A 23874-nucleotide genomic window follows, 5' to 3' on the forward strand; every position below is an offset into this window, starting at 1 on the left:
GATATGTCAGCATCGTGGTTAAGACGTTGCCCTTTAGCTCACTTTTATTTCTTGGTTTATGTTTCCTGATACATCTACAAACAGCACTGAAGCTTTCATTATATTTATTCTAGGAGTAATAAAAATATGTATTATTTGAGAAGCACCTAAAAGCAAACACGCAAAGCACTAGGAAAAACACACAAAGATAACTCCAGCCCAAGGGTTTACAGTCTGATGTAGACAACAAAGCAGGGATTTAAATCCTCACATTTTACGTTCTTATGTGTAAGAACAAAAAATTAAGCTCCCTTCCTACTTGGCAAGATTACATGACTTTGCACATTTTTGATTATTTTTCTCACTTCAGGACATTTTTACACAAAAATGTTTGCTTATAAACCCTCGCTTTTCTTTACAAGGTACTTATTTTATGAATAGAACAATGGCCTATATTCTACATACATAACTACCTTTCCCAAACCTGACAAAAACATCATTGACTCGTACTCCAATTACCAGATGAATGGACCTCCTCTCTCCCTATTTGGGGGCCGGGGGGGATTATGATATATAAATTCACCCATCTTGCTGCAGATAGGAACACAGGTGAATGAAGTTTCAATTAGTTTTGGGGCAGGAATGGGGGGCCAGGACAAGCCTGGGGGTCAGTAGAGGCATTTAATTAGTATAGTTCAATACATAACTCAGGTAGAACAGTAACAAATATATTTTGTTAAACTAATAAAACTATTCTGTTTTCTGTTGTTGTTGTTTTTACATTTGCTTTGCATTGTTTTAGCTTTTTGTTTCCAATAGAATTGTTTGTTCAGTTGTTTTTTAATCTTTCTGCTAACCTTTTCTTTTAAAGTGTGTTGTTTTAATTTGAATGGGAGTCACCTTGGGTCCTAAGCAAGAAAAAATCCAAAATATAAAATGCAATATAAGTAAAGGTAAAGGTTTCCCCTTGACGTTAAGTCTAGTCGAGTCCAACTCTGGGGGAGGGGGGTGCTCATCTCCATTTCTAAACTGAAGAGCCAGCACTGTCCGTAGATGCTTCCCTAGGTCATGGAGCGTCATTACCTTCCCACCGAATCAGTACCTATTGATCTACTCACATTTGCATATTTTCAAACTGCTAGGTTGGCAGAAGCTGGGGCTGACAACCAGAGCTCACCCTGTCCTGCAAATTTGAACTGCAGACCTTCTGATCAGCAAATTCTACAGCTTAGTGATTTAACCCGCTGCACCATTGCAGCCCCAAAATACAATATACCAATTCCTTAATGAGGTGATTCAATATTTCAGGATACACTGTCTCAAAAGAATAACAATTTTTTTACTTCTCTTAAAACAAAGTGATGGAAATCAAGCTCTATGACATTTAATATTTATGAACTGTATTTTTTTAAAAAGTAATCCACTTTGTTTGGTTTTTTTTTCTGTCTCCTCCTTCCTCACCCTGTCTCTGGTCTCCAGCATATATCATTTTTATTTGTTGGCTAGTCTGCATCCAGCTCTATATGAACTCATTCTTTTTAGTTGTCATATAAGAAAATGAAGCTATTTCGCACTGTTAATGTAATTAACGTTTCTTTTTATTTTTTGATTCTTAGGATAAATAATGCCAATGGCCTGGAGATCAGGAGCACAGGGAGCCAATCCTTCCTGACAGTGGCCAATGTCACTGAAGAACATTATGGCAACTATACCTGTGTGGCTACCAACAAACTGGGAATCACAAATGCTAGCCTATTTCTTTACAGTAAGTATGGAAGTAGATAGAAAATTCCTAATTCAGTTTCATAAAACACTTCACATTTGCAGGATATAAGGAGGCCAAATAGGCAGGACAACTACAGACTCAAATGCCATGACGCAGGAGGGCTTTGAGTGAGAGGGAATAACATGAAATTGAATGGAGTGCCCTTTTAATCAACAGCCCATCCTTCACTGTCTAGAAGGGCCCCTCAATCCCTATAAAGGCATTTTAGAGGGAATAGGAATCAGGGGAAATGGAAGCTTTCCTTCTATTATTGTTCTTAAGTTAACTTGTTTGATGTGGTAAGCTAGGGTATTTTATGCAAAACCAGGCAATTGTGTTAATGAGGTGCAATTCCTTTATAAGACATGTGGAAGGGAATGTGTATTCAGACTTACAACTCAATCAAAATGATAATAAAACAAGATATGGTAGTCTTCTGTTGCTTTTCAAAGAAGATGTAAACATCGTTATCATCATCGCCACCACTATGTAACATGATTATGATATCAGAAGTTTCTCTGGCAAATGGAAAGACATTTTGAATACTTTGTATGACATAGGTTGACAGTAGGAGACAAAAAGCAGGACGCAGAAGTAAAAAGAAGCAAAAGTGCATAAAAGAGAAATGGAGATCACAAACCAAAACAGAACTAGTTCAGAAAAATCTTACAATTATCTGGAAAAAAAACATGAAATGGGAGAAAAATCTTAATATTAAGCAAGCGCAAAAGTGAGAGAATCAATGCTAGCTATAGCTGTAAATATTTTTCTACATGGAATTGCAAACAACATTGTGTATTTGTTTCACTAATATATTTATACAATTCCTTCTATTAGAGATCTAAATAATATTGCAATATTTAAAGTGCTTTGAGTCTAACCTTCTATCAGTCTAATGAACAAACAATTTTTAAATAAAGCCAAATAATGCCCCCTAAATCCCAAAAATCACCTGTCAGTATGTCAAAGTAGTGAGTATTGCTCATAATGTGCTTGTCATTACAATGCTAAAAGTGAAAAACAATATGATGTACAACCTTTATATAATCTTCCCTGTCATTAAATTTTCTGCTTCCAAATTTCCCCCCATGTCATGGACATTGTTTTTCCTACTGCTTGGTGTCCTATTGACTCCATCTCAACCAAAATCACATGCAGTTCCCAAGGACAAAAGTGATTGCATATACATGGTACAGAAGTCCAAGGTGAAAGGTGATTTTTTTTAATCCAGATATAGATACACCATATATCATCCAGCCTGTTTTCCTTTTAAGGGGGCAAAAGCCTAAGCTGAGCAATCTCATGCGTTTTTATTTATTTGTATCTACTGGATTCTATTTTATGACTCCTCTTCTCATAATTTGAGATAAAACTGATTAAAAGACCAAAAGAAATCAACACGATTTTTTTTAACTAAACTGAACTTGTTTTATAGACCTTTCTAGGCAATCCCATCAAACCTTCATATCACATCTGAAATATGGAAGGTTTACTTCGTCTTATAATTTCTCTTGGGTATTATATATAGGGCATGGGGTATTTCTTTTTCTATCAGTAGTTTTTAAAATAAACTGAAGCACCCCTCAGGGCAAACTCGGTTAATACAAATAACGTCAGTGGACCCACTTCATATCACCTCTGATAATCTCAGAAATTGTAACAAATAAAAAATATGAACTCATAAATGGTTATGAGATGGATGAACGTTATAGATACAAATGGTTAAACTGCAGTATGATGCATGAATCAGTAAGTCCCAAGGTTATATAGAAAGTCAGTTGTAAGTATCCTGGGACTAAATAAAAAGAAATCCATAGCCATTTGGGTTTCTCCTCCTTTTTATTTTGTGGTGTTTCTATTTCAACAATCAGGTATCTTCTAGATGTTTTAGACAACATCTCATCATCTCCAGGCAGTGCACTGGCCAGGATCAAGCTACTAATGTATAAGCAATGGCATGAATGTCTCTTTCTTTCATATACCGTTTCCTTTCTCATTGCTCCAATAAATACGTTGTAATTTTGGGGGAGTTTTGCAAGCTATTTCGGGCAATCCAAGGAACTCTTAAACAAGAATATGAAATGAAAATATATTTCTAAGAGTTTGAGTACAATGCAGTTTTGCCAGGGCACTATAGTACTAGGATAGGAGTGAACTCAATTGTGTTGATGCCTGACAAAGTTATGAAAGGTTGAACACTGCAGGGAAATGGAGCAAGTAGCCCTCATAAATTAGGAAATCAGTCCCAAGTAGAACAGGCCTGAAGGAAGAATAAGGCGTATTTCCTCAACCATTGCCATATCATCCTGCCCTGTTTGAAGCGAAAGGTAGAAAAGGATGGTTTTTGTCCCTATTTTCATATGCAAAGGATGTTTCCTGCTTGTTGGTTGCAACAGGATGCAATTTTCAACAGTAAACTCCAGGTTGGATTAAATAAGACTTCTAGATCAGGCGTCTCTCAAGGGAATAGAGTTGCATTGGAACTAGTGACTCCAAAGCCATTTCTAAATTGCCGTTTGTGTCTTATTTAATGCAAAAATCATACATGGTTCCTTTTGTACAAAATGCTGTTTTCAGCACAAAACAACCATGTGTGAATTTTGCATGGAGTATTTCTCAAATTGCAAATAGCCTTTAAAACTGAAGTTTTCAAGGACTTCTTGCAGCAAAAAAGAAATGCCAAAATTACTCATAGTTTCCATTGAGAAGAAAGTTGGTCAAAATTACATCCCTACTGTTTTATTTAGTGAAAGTAAATGCAATTTTATTTGTTAGAACCAAGAGTAAATAGCTTTCTTCCCATAGGACATGCCACAGATTTGGGGAGGACAGGGGCAAATAGAAAGGCCACTACATTAGATTCTAGTATTGCATCCTAGCCCTCTGTTATAGGCCCTCACGATATAAGATCAAGGGATTTGGAATGTACTCTTAGATATCAAATATCTACTGTGAGCAACAGATCTCACTGGGTCCTTGTGATCCCTGCTGCCTTCATCTTTGTGCAGTACCCAATGCCATTGAAAGAATTTTTTGTTGTACTTAACATCAGCATCCAATTAACTGTGCATATAATGTAAGTCGTTATTTAAAACAAAACACATATCCCTTGTGACTAAGGAGGCACGCTTCTCTCTGAACTTTCAAATAAGGTGGAAAAAACTTTGAACAAATCTCACTCGTAGTCCACAGAGACTAGAGGAGCTTAGTATTGCAATGTTAAAGAAGCCTATAATTGGAATCCTGGTAGTCTATAATTGGCTATCATTAAGCTTCAGAAAGAAGCAAAAAGAAGCACAAGCCAGTTTGAAAAACCCCTCCAAGCTTGCTTGGCTTCGTATCCAGGAACAAACTAGAGCAAGGGATATGGCCCTCCCCTTCTGAGTGGGTTTTTTCTCGGGAATCAAAGGGATAGGAGCATCAGTGAAAGACATTTCATGCTCTTTAACAGAGAACAAATTTGTTCAAAGATACCTTCCCTTTTGAGAGTCGGATGGAATGTCAATGCCAGAAGGTTCTGTACTAGTTTTTAAAGAAGACATAAACTAAGACTGAAACTACAGAATAAGGAGAAACTGCAATGTTTGTGGCTTTGCCTATCACAAAGAGAAGGGGGGGGAGTCGGGTTTATGGCAGCTGTGGGGAAATACAGCTGGACCTGATGCAATTTTCTGCTTAAGTAGTGGCACCTCTAGGGTTAATGTCACCCAGTGTAGTAATTCATGTGTCACCCCTTTTGGACCGCCTTCTGTACCAGACCATACAGAATCCTGTTTCTTCCTTTGAAATGTAGTCTTTAGCACCTGGCATTCATTACTGGTGTCCCATCCAAGTACTAACCAGGCTGAGCCTGCATAGCTTCCAAGATCAAATGTGATGTTATGCTTTTAGTCTATTTACCTCAACTATATTGTCTGATTCCCTCTGTGTATGGTAGTTTTAAAATAATAAAGAGAGGCTTTCTCAGGAATCAACTTGGTGGTGTAGTGCAAGGGGCAGAGACAATATTTCAACTATGGAGAGAGTGGGGAGTTTTCCCATTTCATAGCCCCTGTGGGATATGTGTTGCTTTGTTGTACTATCTGCACCTGCAACTCCCCCCTACAAGTGGCTATGAGGGAATTCCTGAAAAAAGATACCGTACCAGAGGGAAATGTGACCCCAGGTATTTTTAGCTTTAACAGAGGATCTGCCACCGACCAATAAGGTCTGCTTGGCTCCTTATTGCTTGCTCTTTCCACAGCATCAGCACGAACAGAAGTAAAGCTATGGCGCTTGGCCCAGGCAAAAGGACAAGCAAAGTCCTCCTCAGCCAACTCCTCTCACTTGTGCTTTTGTCACCTCTTATTGATAGTCATTTTGTGTAACCCTATTATAACTCACTATACTACCTGCATTTGCCTAGCGTTGCCATTGTCCTTAAGTACCCCTTTATGGACTATACAGGCCACCAAAAATGAATCAATCCAAAACAGGAAGAAAAGCAACAAAAAAATCCAGAAGTGACCAATAATCCAATTCTGGGTTTGAAAAATTGGCTATTTTTTAATGTTAAAGTGCATAGAGAGACTACAACCATTTAAAAGGTGAATTGCCTTTTGCAAGAGAGACAACTCATTTCTTTATTCTGGAATAGTTAAGCAACACAAAAACAATCTTGCAATTTATGTGCAGGTCCAGAGCTGAAATTTGCCCAACCTTGGCTTATGGTGTCTGAACTTTATTTGAAAATACAGCCTAGAAAAAAGAAAAATGAGTGATGGCTTCTATCTCTTAGGGACAGGGCTAATAGGTAGCACAACTACAAAGAAATGACACTTTGATAAGTAAGAGACTACACTCAAAGGAGATGGAAATATCTATTCTCTGCTGAGATTTATACCTGTCACTTCTTTGGCCTTTTAGAAACAGGAGGAGCCATTCCACCATCCCACAAAATGAAATAAAGCTAGGCAGGGAAGGAAAAGAGATTGACCTCACAGCTACAGACAATAACAAACTGCAGGAGGAAGGCAATAGCCTGAAATTGATCAGAAAGGCCCAAGCGCTATTATCGCCACAGAATATAGTGATCATCACATCAAAGGTAGCTCCTATAAATACAACATGAAAGAGAGCACATGTTTTGATAGCTTCTTGTCTCTTGGAGAGACATTGACTCCCAATAGGTGCCGTAATGAATATAATTCTATCAATTGGTTGATGATTTAGTGTTAGCTTCATTTATCAAATTTGGTTCCTTTCAATGACATCAATGGATTTAGTTCCAGACGACATAGAAGAAAAATGCGATCTTTATATGTAGCCCCTGAACACATTAAGTAATAGCAAGATAGCAGACAATTGGTGGAGGAAGGGAAGGCTTAGCAAGCATGTCTTTCTAAAAATATGTTTGGGAAAATTGCAAATAGAGAACAGATATTGAGGAAAACAAACTCCCAAGGTTTCTTCAGAATACAGCAAAATAGAAAAACCAGCCTGACTTCCCCATAGGAGAAATTTCCACAACCTAAGAATAACCTTTGAAAAGTCCCTCTCACATGTCCTATCAGATGAGCTGGTGAGGATGGCAGGGCTGTGACAAAACCCTCTGTAAGTCTCAGGGAAATTTGTATGGGCAGATACAGTGTTTCAGATAGTGTAGACCCCAGCCATAAGGGAAACATACTTGATTTCAGATTTAAACCTGCATCATTATTTTTAAAAGACATGAAATATATGCCCTTTTCTATCCATGCAATACTTTTGACAATGGGTATTGCTTCTCATCTAGGATTTCCATAGACACACTAGCATGCTAAAAGAAATTCTGGTCCACATCATACAGCCACAAGAGTTAAAGGCACTCCACATAGTCTCTGTGATCACATGATAAGAGCAATTCACCTAGAAGACTGTGGATTTTTAGCATGCCTTCTACAGATAGACAGTCATATGGAGATCCTCACATTGCATGATAATAATTCAGCTCATAGAGAGATTGGGGCCATGTGGGGCAATTATAAGCAGACTCATAACAGTTGAGATTTAATAAGCAGACTGTGAGCCAGACTTGGGCTAACCTGCTTTTCATTTCATGCATTCCTTAACATTGTATAAAGAGCTATAGCATCACAGAGAGTAACAAGGGAAAGGAACATTATTAAGGTAGTAATGGTGGGGAGTAAGACGGGTGTTGAGCAGCAGGCGGGGGGAAGGCACTGCTGCTTCCTACAAAGCAATGCAACAATCAGGCCAGAACACTTTAGAAAAACTGCTTGAGAAGAAGTGTCTTGCCAGCTACATGAGAGAAAGGTAATGGGCTTAATGTTATTTAAGAACACTAAATAACAAGGAAACCCTGTCACTTCAGCTGACTGTTTTCCCTTAACAATAGGCCCCCATTGCTACATAAACACAAAGTTCCTGCCCAACTGTGTATTTTCCAAGCAAAAAGACAATATCTTCCAATACCTGCTGTGACTTAAAACACTCCTATTAAGGCAGCTAGTGCAGGGAGATCTGTCATTAGTCACAAGGATGTACTTGACCTTCTGTATTCTGATTGGCTTATAGAGTTTCCAACAATCCCGACTATAATAATATGGAGTGCTCTGACTAAGCCATTAGTAACTGAAAGAGCTTATAAGCAAATAATGATTGGCTGGCTCCCTAAAAGATCAGTCAAGAACTGCTTTAACCTATAATGAGCTCAGTGCCAGTCGCAATACCACAGAATGGAGATAAGGAATTTAATTTTCTTTAGTGCTAAATGGGATGTATACAACTGCCATTATGATAGGACACATTTGTACAACCATTCAGCACATACACAAGAAGGAATGTGAAATAGGAGCACCCTTAGAGGAAAAGATTTGGTCTAATATGATCCAAGGATACCTGCATGTTGAGGTTTGAGGATTAGGTGGCTTTGAAAACCAGAGTTCAGTTCCCATCTCAACATTGAAAGCTACTGGGTGACCTTGGGTGAAACACACATTTTCACCTCCAGAAAACTCAGTGATAAGTTCAGTTGAGGGTCTTCATGATGCAGAAATGACTTGAAGGCACACAACAACAGCAACCAGAGCCCAGACCCAGTTTCATGTTTTTCCATGGTCCAGCTTTAAGCTTGCTCCACTGATCCTGGTGGGGCATAAGAGTCTATCTGAAAGACATATCCCCCATACAAACATGCTAGAACCTTAAGATGCCTTCTCTGGGTCCTACCATCATCACAGGCTCACTTGGTGACAGCCTTCTCAATGGCTGCTCCTCCAAACCTCTGGAACTCACTTAGGCTGACCCCTCCCTGCTTTCCTTTCGTCAATAGGTTTTTAACATGTAAGCAAGATAGTTTTTTATGAAGTTATTCTATTGTTTTTTTTCTTTCTAAATTTGTGTATATAAAAAAGTTATATACTGTTTTATCAGCTTTTTAAAAAAATCTTTAAAAATTGTATTGTTAATTGTATTGGAAGCCACCTTGAGTCCTACTCTGGGAGAAAGGTGGCATACAAATGCAACAAGTAAATAAATATTGAAAACATCCTGCTGGAAGATCCCTCTAGCTCAGGATCTTATACCCTGCAGAAGTAAAGCAGATGTCTCTGGGAAGCCTGCAAACAAGACGTGAGAACACTTTGCTTCTGCTCCAGTGACTGGCACTAAAATGAAAGCCCCATCTGATCTGAAGATAGTATACAGCCATCATGACAGAAGCTACTGATAGTCTGACCCTAAAGCAAATAACAGTGATATAATAAGAGTAGTGACTAAGCAGCATTATGATATCTCTGGAAGACACTGAGCTACTAGGTATTTCTTCCTGATATCCAGTATACAATGGATTTGACCATGGTTCTTCAGGCCAACTGACCTCTAGTCTGTACTATATACTCAGATATTAGGGAGAATGGCATTTTACAGAATTTTACCATTGAAATAAATCAGGAGGGGCAAATAAATGCACGTCAGCAATTTGGCCTCTGTCTTTATCCCACCATTTGGGAAAGGAGAACTAACTGACTCATGGAGATGAGAAGTGCTCCCAAGGACATCCCTAGGTGTGACTTGGGCATTACATTCAAAAGTCGCAAGTTAAATGATACAAAATTCAGCATCCTAGCCAGGCACACAGAACTGATCTGCTTCAAGGTGAATGCTGCTTACTGTGCTTATGACACTGAATTCCCTGCTGCCGCCTCTTCCTTAATACAGTATCTGGTTCTGTAAAGTAAGGATATTGAGACTTACATGATTCAAACAACGGAAAAGTAAATCAAGCTCATTTCATTGCTCATGAAAACACTGTCTGCTGAGTTCTCATTCGTACACCTGATCATTTGGTAGTGCTTCTTATAAGGTTTGCTATCTTTAAAAATCTTAAGACACTCAAAATATATTGTTCACTGTTGGGCCTTTTCTTTGTTAACAAACTGTCTATGATAAGAGAAAAGGATGGAAGAGACCATTGTTAATAAGGTTACAAATGAAAGACAAGTGTCTGGACCACAAAAAATTCAAATGAATACATGCACAGAAAGTGTTCATCTTATTAAAATCAAAATGCTTGTTTCCTGCGCACACAAAAAAAACCTGATTATTTGATTTAACTGTTTTGTTTCCTCTGCAAATATATTTCTTTTTGCACATGAATTAAGGTTTTTTAAAATTAAAACATCATGTTTTTATGGAACAAAGCATATTTTCCATGAATTAATGTTTTGCAAAAAGTTCCAACATACAAATTGTCATTTAAAATGTTACAAAAACATTTATTTTCATGAAGCGGAAGAAAATTGTTGATATTATCCAGTGCATACAAGGATGATATAAGAGAAAATATACAACTCTAGTTCAACATATGGTCAATAAAAACCCCACCGCAATTCGAGCTAGGTGAAAGATACACTCAGGAAACTAGTATGGAGTTGCTGATGTGATGTGACAATCTGGAGTCCAATAAGCCTTTCTATAGGTATCATAATTCCATTGTTTACTGAGCTTTCTGTTTCCTTCGATCATTCCCCAACTCCCCATTACAATACGTGATGTTGCAAACTTAGATACTTTGTATAGAAAAATTGTTCTTTGAACCAAAGCCATTTCAGGTTGGGAATCCCTTCAGGTTTGTAACTGCTGCCTGCTGGATGTGGAAAGTGCATGTTGCTCATTGTTTTGTTTTGTTGTTTTTCTCACTCCTTAGAGAAAATATTACCCACACTCCCCAATCCTTTTCCAGGTCAGTATATGTTTTATGTCACAGTAACTAGTGAGCTGGGTCATTCTCCATCAATTCCATAAGCAAGATGAACCAGGGAAAGTAAAGCAATTTAGATGGTCTTTGAAAAAAATACCTCCCATTATGCCTACTTCTCTACTTGTTTCTAACCTTTTATGTCCAACCCAATACTAACAAGATGAATCAGTTCTTAAACCAATGCATGTGCCAGCTTAAGAATGGGACCATTTGGTACATCAAGGTTTTGGGTTTTTTTTTCATTTTCTTCTTTTTAAATGCCAGTCAAAATTTCAGAAAGCAATATAGTACAAGGTTCCACAAACAAATACCAACTTAGAATGCACATTCAATATTAAAGCATTGAGAATTTTCAAATTTCATAAACTCATAAAAAGTCATCAAGGACAGAAGGATGTCATGCCAGTGAGAGATTTTTTTTTTCAAAAAATAAATATTGGAGAATAAAAAAGATGTATGTTAGATCAAACATGAAAAATTTAAAAGGTCTACATTAGATAAAACCAAAGGTATTATCTATTTATCATACTTTTCGTACAGTAGCCAATCAGTTGCTCATGAAAAGCCCAGCAGCAGAGCTGATTCATAAAGGCATGCTGGCCTTGACACTGGAACTGACAAATAACCATCCTGGCTAATAGCCATTGGTAGGTTCATTCTCCAGTATTCCTTATGAAGAATTTAAGTGGGCATTTTATTCTTAAAATTGGATCTCCAGTATGTGCTCTGATGTTTTACAATCCTGTGAGAGAATTATATCACATCCCTCCCCAAGGAGCTACCCAATGTTACCATAATTGGCCTATCTCTTGATAATTAGTCTGAAAGCTAATGCAATGATCTCCAGACTTGGATTCTCTGGGTGTTTTGGACTTTAGCTCCCAGAAGCCCCAGCCAACTTGCCCAACAGTCAGGAATTCTAGGAACTGAAGTCCCAAACATCTGGAGGACCAAGGTTTGGGAACCATTGCTTTAATGCATGGCAGCCAAAAAGTGAAGTCATTCCAACACATTAAATTCTGGATACATTGCAATAGAATTTCAGGAAATATAGAATACTATACTTTGTAAAATGCTGAAAAATTCAAATAAAACTACTCAAACTACTAAAAAAGAAATAAATCATTCTGGGTTCATTATTTAGTGGCAGTTGTTGAGTGGGCTCATACTTTTTTCAGAAAACAACCTGAGTGCTCAACAGAGAACTTCCTGTGTTATTTTAACTAGATCCTTTTCACAATTATAGTGCTGTATTCTACTCTAAAGACCATGGCAATTTCACATAGAACCATGGGCAGAGAATTCAAAACCCTTCACAAAAGTACAAATCCCAGGATCCCATAGGATGTTTCTAGGGCCATGAAAGTGGTATATAATTCTATAACTGTCATGTGAAAACATCCCAAGTGGGGACATCCCATTGAAAATTATGTGCAGTTAGCTAACTAGAAAGGAACTCTTTATATACCTTGATTACAACTTGGCTACAAAAGAAAGACCAAATGTGAGGGGAGTCTAGAAAGCCAGTATGGTGTGGCGATTTAAGCATTGGACTACAAACTCTGGAGACCAGAGTTTGACCAGAGTTTTCACTCAGCCATGGAAAACAAGGTCACGCTCTCTTAGACTCAGCCAAAGACACACACCCCCTACACATACACACCTCCAAAAAATATTGTCAGGAAAATGCCATGATAGGTTTGTTGTAGGGTCTCAATAAGTCAAAGACTCTAAAACAATGATAAACAAATAAGACCCAAGAATAAGCCCTTGCAATCTCTTGTCTAGGGCAACCCTACTTATTAGGTTACCAGTATGATCTATAAGGCCAAGGGCTATCTTTTTTCAATTTTGCATGTGATTCTTTACTTTTAGTATCTCTGTCATTAGTTGATAGTCACTGTTCAAGATAGGACACTACATAAGAGTTGAGTCAGCAATGTATTGCTTGAATGAGTTTTTAGAAGTTCCATTGCATTGAAAAAAACCTTACTCCCAAGCAATGCCCTCTGCTTACTTTCCCAACGTAATACAAGAGGATTTATGTTTGAGTTAATATGTTTAAGATCACACAGCTAGTGTCTTATTTTTGAATCTTTCAAAGCAAACTGACTAAACCAGATGTTGCCTTTAATTTCACAACATTTGTTCCAGAAAAGCTCCACTAGTTTCAGTGAGGAATCTTTGCAAACACTGGATTGTTGATGCAGCTATAGACTACAAATGGGTAAATAAAAGGCAAATCTACACATTAGTTAAAAGAAAAGCACATACAAAAAGAAGTAACTCCCAACTTAAATCCTTCACAGGTATATTCAAATAACCAGAAAATGCACAAAGTAGGCCATTGGGAGACAAGTGTTAGAAAAATAAATCCAATTAAATATGATTACCACACAAAGCAGAAATTAAACTGTAGACAGATAACAAGAATAAAAAATTGAAAAGGCTGCTTTGGGTTTAGGATTTGCATCTTAAATTATTTAAATGTTGGGGTTATTCTTGACAGGGCGTTCTACTTAAATTCATAGGCCCCATTGTGTCTGTTTTTTTAAATATATATACACACACACATACATTTTTTGTTCATTGTTTGTTTCATTATACTAGAGGAGGGAATTGTGGAGACTGATGGATATTGTTAAATTGCAACTAATTGAAACCCTGAGCCTAAATAATATTGTTAGCTCCAGCAGGAATGTGTTGACTCACCACTTAACAATTTTTTTGTGAGTTCTCTTTTGTTAAGACTAATCAAAGTTTCAGGCTCTAGGTAACTAATTCAGAGTGAGGAATGCTGGGAGTTACAGTTTAAAAACACCTGGAGGGTCTCACAGGTCTCACAACTGGTTCATATACTTTTAGTTATCAATGAAGGCAATCACCAATGCAATGAAGAGATTAAAAAAAGATCCTGCCTGTCCATTGGCTACTCTGTGAGCAGAATGCTGTAAACCACTATAATAATAATAATAATAATAATAAAACTTTATTTATACCCCGCCACCATCTCCCCAACGGGGACTCGGGGCGGCTTACATGGGGCCATGCCCAAGACAATACAATAAACCATAACATAATACAATTAAATAATACATTACATAAAATAAACAGTACAACATAAGATCAAAACAGCAATATAACACTATCTTATGTCTTCTTATGAGATATCAACAAAACAGTTAAAAATCCAGAACAAAGCAACATATATGAGATTGTTAAGCACAATTTAACATTAACATGTCCTTGTTGAAATGTAAACATTTTTTTATTGTACTGACATATGAATAAAGGAGGAGGTAGGGCAATTTCCTCTGGGCTGTTATTTCAGAGCTTTGGTGCCACCACTAAGAACATCTGGTTTCTTGTTCATTCCTGTCTGTTTTTCTGCATTGGACTGATGAGAACCAAGTTCCAAAAGCTGATCTAAAGGCTCAGGAATTTAATGAAATTATATTATAAATTTGTAGTTTAGCTAGGTAGAGCTACGTGGGGGGGCACTTCAACAAAAGCCAATTGTACTTTCCCATTACAAGATTTGTAGGGCTGAAATCCTAAATGTCTTACCGAAGAGTAAGCCCCAGTGAATTCAGTGAGACTTACTTCTGAGTAGTCTAATGTAATCTCATTCTAAGAATAAAGGCTGTAGTAAATAGCCAGGATCCACCTTTGAATAAACATGTCTCGAAATGCATTGCACCCTTCTTTGAACCAGAATTTTTAACAATTCACCAAGGACAGAAGATGGTCATTAATTGTTCATACATTATTAGTATATTAAAACTGTCAGGACTATTACAGTGAGAAAAGAAATATATTTTGAGCTATATGTTTAAAAGTTTAACTCCTCCGTAAACGTTCCTGCTACTTTGTCTTATATTTATAATATTTAATATGACACATTCCATGCTTGAATTAATGTTCAAGTTCCCTTGATTTTCATTCACATAAGTTATATCTCAGTGTTACTTCAGTGCACCCAGGGTTATTATAAGAATTTCACTGAGCAAATCTATAATTTTAATATGCAGGGCCTTTATTTCTCTGCCAAATGTTCCCAGCAGTTTCTTTGCCATGGGCAATTAGCACAGGCATTGGTGCTTTACTAACTGTTCAATCTACCTTTGCAATTCACCTTTCATTGAGCCTCAGGAAAAATATTATTGAATGTCTAAACTATGTAGACATGGTCCTGTTCTCAGACAGAAATGAATTCCTTTGAAATCATATCCTATCACCCTTGCTTTGTGAGGATTAGGACATAGATATGGTGTTTGCTTGTTGTTGTTCTTAAACAAATTAGCATTTCTTGATCAAAAGGGCATTTTACAAAAACACATTTGTTAGTGAGTTGCTAGGATATTAAAACCACTACATCATTTCGAAGACTTTAAAAAAAAACAACTTAAAATCAGTTATCTTTCTTGTAAAACAGCCTATTTTCTATATAACTTCTGAGCTATCTCATTGCTCAGAGAATGTCAGTAATATGCAGTAATCAGATCCCAAGGTGACCAGATAAGTTATTCTAAGAATATTTGATAGGTTTCCAGGATAAATAGCACTGTGGATTCCAGAATTACCTATGAAAAATTGGTCTTCTAACAAACCAAACTTCAGTGATTTTAAAGATCCCAGCATTCTTTGAAGTCATTCTCCAAACCCCACCCCCTCCGCTAAATGTGCTGTAGGATTCCAGCTGCTTCTGTACATGAATTCCTCCTGCTTCCCATTCTCATTTTGAAATGGGGATGATGGGAAAATATCTCCCTAAGCAGGAGATAATGGTAGGGCAGGTAGTAGCCTCAGTGCTTGTGACTAAAGAAATGAGTGCAGACTAAACAAAAATACTGCCTTATGTCCCTATATTGGAAGAAACGTGGGATATAATATAATAATACTGTATAGATTACAAAGAAGCCCCTGGTGGATTAAACCACTGAGCTGTTGAATTTGCTAACTGAAAAATCGGCGGTTCGACTCCGGGGAGCGGAGTGAGTTCCCGCTGTCAGCTCCAGCCAAACTAGCTGTTCAAAAACATGTAAATGTGAATAGATCAAAAGGTACCGCTCTGGAGGGAATGTAATGGTGCTTAATGCAGTCATGCCGGCCACATGACCATGGAGGTGACTATGGTCAATATTAGCTGTTCAGCTTAGATATGGAGATGAGCACCAACCCACAGAGTCAGACATGACTAGACTTAATGTCAGGGGAAACCTTTACCTTTACCTTATAGATTACAAAGAATGAATGTGCAGAAAGTCCCCAATGCAGATGCCCCACACACATGTACCTTTAATGAAAATGGCTGTTCTGAACTATATGTTTTAAAGTACACACAGGTTCAACTTATCATTGTCCAAGTATCCTGATATAACAACCTTTACAGACATTACATAACAGCCAGTGACCAAGATCCTACATCATCCCAATATTCACCAAAAAAGTTACACAATACTAGCATTACCAGTATATACTGAATACCACCATAGTGCAATGTGTGGGCAATATGTGTGGCTGTCAGCTCATTGCACAATGTGCAGTTCACAGAGGCAGTATACAATGCACTATGTACATTGCCACACTGCTCTAGGTGCACTCTTGCACATCTGTGTCACATTCAGAACTCATGCTCTTTTTCTTTCTGTTGTCTTTGCCTACACCAACACAGTTATACTAAGATAGTACACCACAATGTGGAGACTTTTGAGGTCACTACAAAAGCATTTTTCCACTGGCTACTTGGAACCTTAACCACTTCATAGTTCGACTCATCACCTTCTGAAAATGCTTTAACTCAAGTGCCCTGTACCCCTTTCTGGTTTAAAGCCAGATTATTTCCATGCTAGTTAGGTCACTGCTCCTTTATTTTTGTGTATAGAGGAAGCAGTAGAGTTCACTGACTTCAAAATGAAACCATCAACCATTCATTTCATGTCCCAGAACAAAACATGGGAATCTGTGTAAATAAGTCTGATGGGGTTGGAGTGAAAAGTTCTCATTCTACAAAGCAGACACTGATTGGAGAATGGCCCTGCGTTGACCGTAGAGTGTAGCTAGTTTCCTTTTAGATGTAGTTAGTTACACTAGCTTGTACTAACCCTTTTGTTTGTAGGATGTGGGCAATGGTAGGGGTGAAACTGGTTGTTTGGATCCAGGAAATATTGGAGTGGCCTGTTTATATAACTATATCCTTATTTGCTTAACAAATGTTTCCACTGGCCAGGAAATCTGTTAGTAAATGGGGCTACCTGTTCTATCCTTGCATGATTTTCCTATGTTTATTCTGCAAATGTACCTCCCTTGCTGGCTTTATGCTCACAAGAGATTGGATAGCTTCTCTCAGGGACTTGTAGAAATAATTCTTCCCTCTTCTGGAACCAGCCAATATAAGTCTGCTGATGGGCATACACCTTTTATTAATCCATCCTTTAGAATAGGGTGTGTCTCTTCAGAGATTGCTGGATTGCAACTCCTGCCAATGCTAAGCAACATCACAAATTATGGGGGGTGATGGGTATTAAAGTCCAAAAAGATCAGGACAACCACACATTCCCTGTTCCTGCCTCACCACGATTGCATGCTTACCATGAGAAACAGTTGGGATCTGTACACGATTGTATATAAGCAGAAAGGAATCTCTAACCTCAGTGAAAGATTAGTTACAGATAATACAGTTGTAGATGTCATTTTATTTATATCATGGATCCTTATTATTTCTCATGACATGTGAAAAGTTGGCTATGGAGTACCAAAACTCAGGCAGCTGATTGTTTGTCTGGATTGATATTAATACAATCTGTTAATTGTTGTTGTTATTATTATTTCTTAAGTGGCAGAGAAGGGAAAGGTGTTTCTTGGATTCACTATTACAGAAGGCAAAGTACCTTGACCCACTCTGGATATCATGTACTTTGATAAGCAAATCAAGGTGTTGATTCATCTGCTGCTGCCAGTAAAATGTTTGGTTTATTTAAAAATAATTGAATTCTGGGGTGTTCATAAAGTTTCAAATACCTTTCAGAGAAGGACACACTCCTCATTTATACTATCCTGAGAGCCTTAGACAAAGGATGCAGTGCCAGTGTATAAAGCAGAGCTACAGTCCTATAAATTAGGGCTACAGTCCTTATACATTTATAAATTCTGTAAGTTTTAATTAACTAGCTAATTAAATTTACACAAAAACATGAAGAAAGAAGCAGAGCTTGATAATGCACTTGTATCATCTTAGATACATCCTTCTTCTGTACAAGCGAAGACAGGCATTTGTTTTATAATGAAAAGCAACCATGAGCCAAATGGCTTCTAGAAGATAGCCAAGTTTGTTATTGCGTCAACTTCTTTGATCAGGGATGTAAAGAATTATTACAAATGTTCTGGTCCCTATCAAGAAAATTGCCACCTGCCATAAGATTTTATTCCAGACATTTCTGCAGAAAATAATTAATTTGCGTTAAAAGATTTGCCATGATGCTACACCAGGAGATGTACATAATCATGAGCTAGAAAAAGTATGCAGTGTAAATGTGCATAAATTAAGACTACAGTCCAGTTATATCTATTTACCTAAGAAAACATTCTGTTTAAAGTGTTTGCTTTGAACACAATGCTAACTTCACCTGCCCCCAAACAGACACACAGATAGACATACAGGAGTATTCAACCATATAGCTATGTACTTCCAGCTCAGAATAATGTCTCATGTATCTGATAAAAATATTGTGTACTGTGAAATATTAAATCATTATATTTTTTTACTCTTGAACATACCACAAAACTCTGATACTTTGGATGCAACACCCTGGACAGCTCTAGCTTTGCAAAATATTAGACAATGGTGCTTGATATTTATAATTGTTATGGTGACTTTTATTAACAATAACAACATTTTTACTGAAATCAGCAATAATCTTTAAAAAGCTGTTAGGGTAGAGAGGGTTTTTTTGTGTCAGGAGCAACTTGAGAAACTGAAAGTCACTTCTGGTGTGAGAGAATTGGCCGTCTGCAAGGACATTGTCCAGGGGATGCTTGTATGTGTGATGTTTTACCATCCTTGTGAGAGGCTTCTCTCATGTCTCCACATGGAGAGCTGGAGCTGACAGAAGGAGCTCACCCGCTCTCCCCGGATTTGAACCACCAATGTGTCAGTCAACAGTCCTACAGGCACAAGGGTTTAACCATTAGAGAGTAATTAGAGGTATAATTTTAATCACTACCAATATTTAAACTGTTGGATCTAACTTTACACTTTATTAACTGGTAGCCATAATATACATATTTAGATAAGCACATAAATATAAAGTTTTCATAAAAGAGAATTGTGTTTGCTTTCTGTCTTTCTCTTCATTTTCTTTTCATATAAGAGACTCCTCTAAAAAAGGTAAACATTAAATATAAAAGAATAGTAGTGGGAAAGAAAATAAAAGAGCTGTCAGTCCTTATTCTAATCTCTGAACTGGAGGTAAAAACCTCCTTTTCCAAGATAATGGCAGCCAAAGAGCAACCCAGCGTCACTCGTCACCATTTCCACACTTCAAAGATCTTCAAGGAATTTTCCAAAAAAGCCTTGGCTTCTCATCTGGTTATCCTCCCAAGCAAATTGCCTTCAGTTTGCTAATCTATAGTGGTGAAGTCAAATTGGAAAGAACTGGTTTTATCTTTTGGACTCAGGCAAGGAAAGGAGCCTGTTGGTGAAGTGGTTGCCATTCAAGTTCAACTTTGCCAACAATATAGTACATTTCACATGGCTGGCTTGCATGATTAATTCCACTGTCTGAGCGCTCTTGTTAATGACAAAGGCAGAGAGGGGAAAATCCTTTCCAAACAAACTGGTCTCATAGAAAAACAGATAGGAACAAACAGCAAATCTTCCCAGTTCTCCCCACTACTGTGTTCTTTTCCATTTGCGGCAAGGTTGCCAGGTGAAATAAGGAACAGGACTCCTTTATCGTTAGTTGCTATATAAAAGGGAATATCAGCAGCTTTTGCTTGTTATATGAAACAAGTCTTCCCCATTTACCCTATATACTCATGTGTTAGAAATATTAATCAAAAATCAACCTAAAAACCTGGATTGAGCTAGTGTGAGTGCTGTAAGTTAGCACTGATTGAAAAAGGAGCTTTCCCCTCTCTGAATGGAGTGATGGAAGGCAAGATCTTTGTGCCAGAAGAACCTTAAAAAAGCATTTCTCTGTTGTGATGCTGCTTCCAGCCTTTTTGAATGCTTGGCCCCAAGGTAACATTGGTGCTTTCCCCTCTCCACAAAATGACCCTCGCCTTTTCCATGGCTCATATCAAAATTGTACTTTTGTCCCCAAAACTTACTCTCGACTGATACATGAGGTTGACTTACAAATGAGTATATATAGTATTAAAAACACCATTATTATTTTAACTTAGGTTGTGGAAATGTAAGGTATATTTGCTCATAAGGAGTCAGAGCACAGGAAATAACATCACAACGCATAAGAAACAGGACTGCTGCCAAAATGGTAGTTCATAATAATAATAATAATAATAATAATAATAATAATAATAATAAATCTTTATTTATATCCCACTTTTCTTCCACAAAGGTACCCATAGTGGCTTCCAACATATTAATATCATACAAACAACAATCCAAACACATACATAAAACAAATAAAACAATCAATAAACATAAAAACATCTTTAAATAAATCAGTTTAAAAACAATATACATGAATCTTTCCATTTTCTCTGGAGTATATAGTCTACCTTACCTCCTATCATCCTGCTCAGTATTTGTTTCCTCCTGTCACTAGTGAGTAATGATAGATAATGGTGACAGGACATAAGGTAGGTTTTAATACTCCATATCAAGAAGTCTGCTATTTTCTATTTGTGTAAGCAATTTTGCAGTACTAAATCTCTGTGCATAGGAAGTGAGCCTTTTATGACATTTCATTAAGGCTTTCTATGACATTCTTTAAAATCAGGATTTCAAATCTTGTGGAGAGCCTCTCTGAATAGAGGAGGTTAATCAATGGCCCTATCTACACTGCCATATAATTCAGATTATCAAAGCAGATAATCCACACTATCCATTTTAAACTGGATTATAGAGTCTACACTGCCATATAATCCAGTTCAAAGCAGATAATCTGTATTTTATGTAGCAATGTGGAAGGGGCCAAAGAATCACTTTTCACAAAAATAGTGATGTGGAAGGGCTACCACACTACTTCTTCCACCTTTATTTTCTGAAGCTTTTTTTAATACAGTACCTGAGTAGGGAATGGTAAGTAGCCCCCCTGTAGTAAAGCTGACCAAAGCTGCAGTGGTGAGGAAACCTTGGAGTGTGTGATCATTTATTCTAAAGTTGTACTGTCCTCTGCTTTGCCCTTGAGGGAAGTTAAAGTAGTCTCAAGGCTGTTGAAAATGTTCTCCCACTCAGAGACTCACCAAGGAGCAAGTTGTTCTTGCAGAGTGGAGAAATTTTTTATCATTCTCAGATTTCTGCCATGCTCCTTGAACAAGGCAACGGGAGCTTAATGTAAGAGAGAAGCAGCACCAAGACAAATTTCTTCAGCAAAACCTTACAGAACGACACGACCGGTCAAGTAACCAGAACACAGTATGATAGGGAGATACAACTGTGATCACAAAAGGGGTAGAGGGGGCAGACATGTTCTTGTCAGTCTTGTTGTGTGGGCCATTGGGTAACTAATTAGCAGGAACACAGTGTACTCTTTTGAAGGTGCAGAATGCTTTAATGGACCAATGAAGTCTCCAGCTGTTTAGTAAACACTAAGTGTGTTTAGTGTGCTGTAAAACTGAGAGTTCCTATGGGTGTTTCTTCCACAGTAAGATTACAGATAATAAAGGTCCATGAGTATTTGGATAGAGAGAAAAAATCTGATAAAGAGCAAGAAGATCAAGGCCAAACAGAAGAAAAGGGGTTTTGTTAGAAGTCCAGAAGAGCACATAGCAAGTAGCTTGTACTCTTCCTTATATCATCACTCTGCAGAAAGATTGAAGATGGGCTGGTAGGGAGAGGAAAAGTGCTTGCGTGCACCATATCTTATCCTGTGTATTCAAACTCAGAAGGAAAGAGTGGACATCCATAACTGTGCTAGGGCAGTGGTTCTCAACCTGTGGGTCCCCAAGTGTTTTGGCATACAACTCCCAGAAATCCCAGCCAGTTTTAACAGCTGTTAGGATTTCTAGGAGCTGAAATCCTAACATCTGGGGACCCACAGGTTGAGAACCACTGCCCTAGCACAATTATGGATGTCCACTCTTTCCTTCTGAGTTTGAATATACAGGATAAGATATGGTGCACACAAGCGCTCTTCCCAATTTCCTTTCCCTACCGGCCCATCTTCAATCTTTCTGCAGTGTGATGATATAAAGAAGAGTACAACTCTTTGCAATTGTACATACTTAGAATCCTCCTTGTGATAAGGAACCCTGACAAGGTGTTGTCGAAGGCTTTCATGGCCGGGATCACAGGGTTGTTGTATGTCTTTCGGGCTGTGTGGCCATGTTCCAGAAGCATTCTCTCCTGACGTTTCTCCCACATCTATGGCAGGCATCCTCAGAGGTTGTGAGGTATGGATAAACTAAGTAAGGGAAGGAAAGAATATATATATCTGTGTAGAGTCCGGGGTGTGGCAAGAGTCCTTTGTCACTGGGAGCCAGCATTAATGTTTCAGTTAATCACCCTAATTAGCATTGGAGATGTTTTTGTCTCTTGCCTGGGGGCATCCTTTGTCAGTCAAGCCCTCAGAGTTTTGGTTCCCATCTACTGTTTTGATTTTGGAGTTTTGTAATACTGGTAGCCAGATTTTGTTCATTTTCATGGTTTCTTCCTTTCTGTTGAAATTGTCCACATGCTTGTGGATTTCAATGGCTTCTCTGTGTAGTCTGACATGATAGTTGTTGGAATGGTCCAGCATTTTTGTGTTCTCAAATAATATTCTGTGTCCAGGCTGGTTCATCAAATGCTCTGCTATGGCTGATTTCTCTGGTTGAATTAGTCTGCAGTGCCTTTCATGTTCTTTGATTCTTGTTTGGGCACTGCGTTTGGTGGTCCCTATGTAGTCTTGTCCACAGCTGCATGGTATCCGGCAGACTCCTGCAGAGGAGAGAGGATCAAGCCATGAGAGTCAAGACAAAGATCCACCCAGAGGAAAGGTGTTCTTACCATACATCAAAGGAACCACTGACCGCATAGGGAAGCTGATGAAGAAGCACAACCTACAAACTATCTACAGACCCACAAAGAAAATCCAACAAATGCTACGGTCAGCGAAGGACAAGAGGGAAGGACAATGCTGGCTCCCAGTGACAAAGGACTCTTGCCACACCCCGGACTCTACACAGATATATATATTCTTTCCTTCCCTTACTTAGTTTATCCATACCTCACAACCTCTGAGGATGCCTGCCATAGATGTGGGCAAAACGTCAGGAGAGAATGCTTCTGGAACATGGCCACACAGCCCGAAAGACATACAACAACCCTGACAAGGCATGTTTCCTGGTCAAGGGGAAATGTTTAAACATGTTTCAGTAGAATGTGCTTAACACTCTCCATTAAATTTTTTAAAATCAGTGCATGGAGGTCTGAAGCTTCCTCCTCATAAGATGGTGGATGTGGCAGGTGGAATAAAATACATAGACCCACTACAAAGGTTTTGAAGAGAAACACCAAAATCGCCTTCAAATGTATTTTTGTGGCAAAATGTGATTTCTAAATTGAGGATCATTCTCCCACACTTGCTCTCCGCTACCCGTTCATATGCTACATGGAGGTCCTGCTCCATGTATCATAATCAATAGAGGTATGATTAATTGATATACAGAAAGGTTTTTTAAAAAATAAAATATGACTTGGGACGTTAATCTGTCTCCTCTG

The 23874-nt window shown here is 38.0% G+C and overlaps 1 protein-coding gene across 2 annotated transcripts in view; it reads left to right on the forward strand.

The window, feature by feature from the left end:
- The window catches only part of lsamp (limbic system associated membrane protein), a 606975-nt gene that overhangs the window by 558243 nt on the left and 24858 nt on the right, over window positions 1-23874 (forward strand). Inside the window, exons 6-7 of one of the 2 annotated variants that reach the window (XM_062977128.1) lie at window positions 1596-1744; window positions 10932-10967. In XM_062977128.1, the coding sequence (XP_062833198.1) occupies window positions 1596-1744; window positions 10932-10967 (185 nt within the window). The remainder of the gene's footprint in view (window positions 1-1595; window positions 1745-10931; window positions 10968-23874) is intronic. The other variant, XM_062977129.1, reaches the window with a different exon arrangement.

The sequence above is a fragment of the Anolis carolinensis genome, chromosome 3 (assembly GCF_035594765.1).
Source record: "Anolis carolinensis isolate JA03-04 chromosome 3, rAnoCar3.1.pri, whole genome shotgun sequence".
Classification (NCBI taxonomy): domain Eukaryota; kingdom Metazoa; phylum Chordata; class Lepidosauria; order Squamata; family Dactyloidae; genus Anolis; species Anolis carolinensis.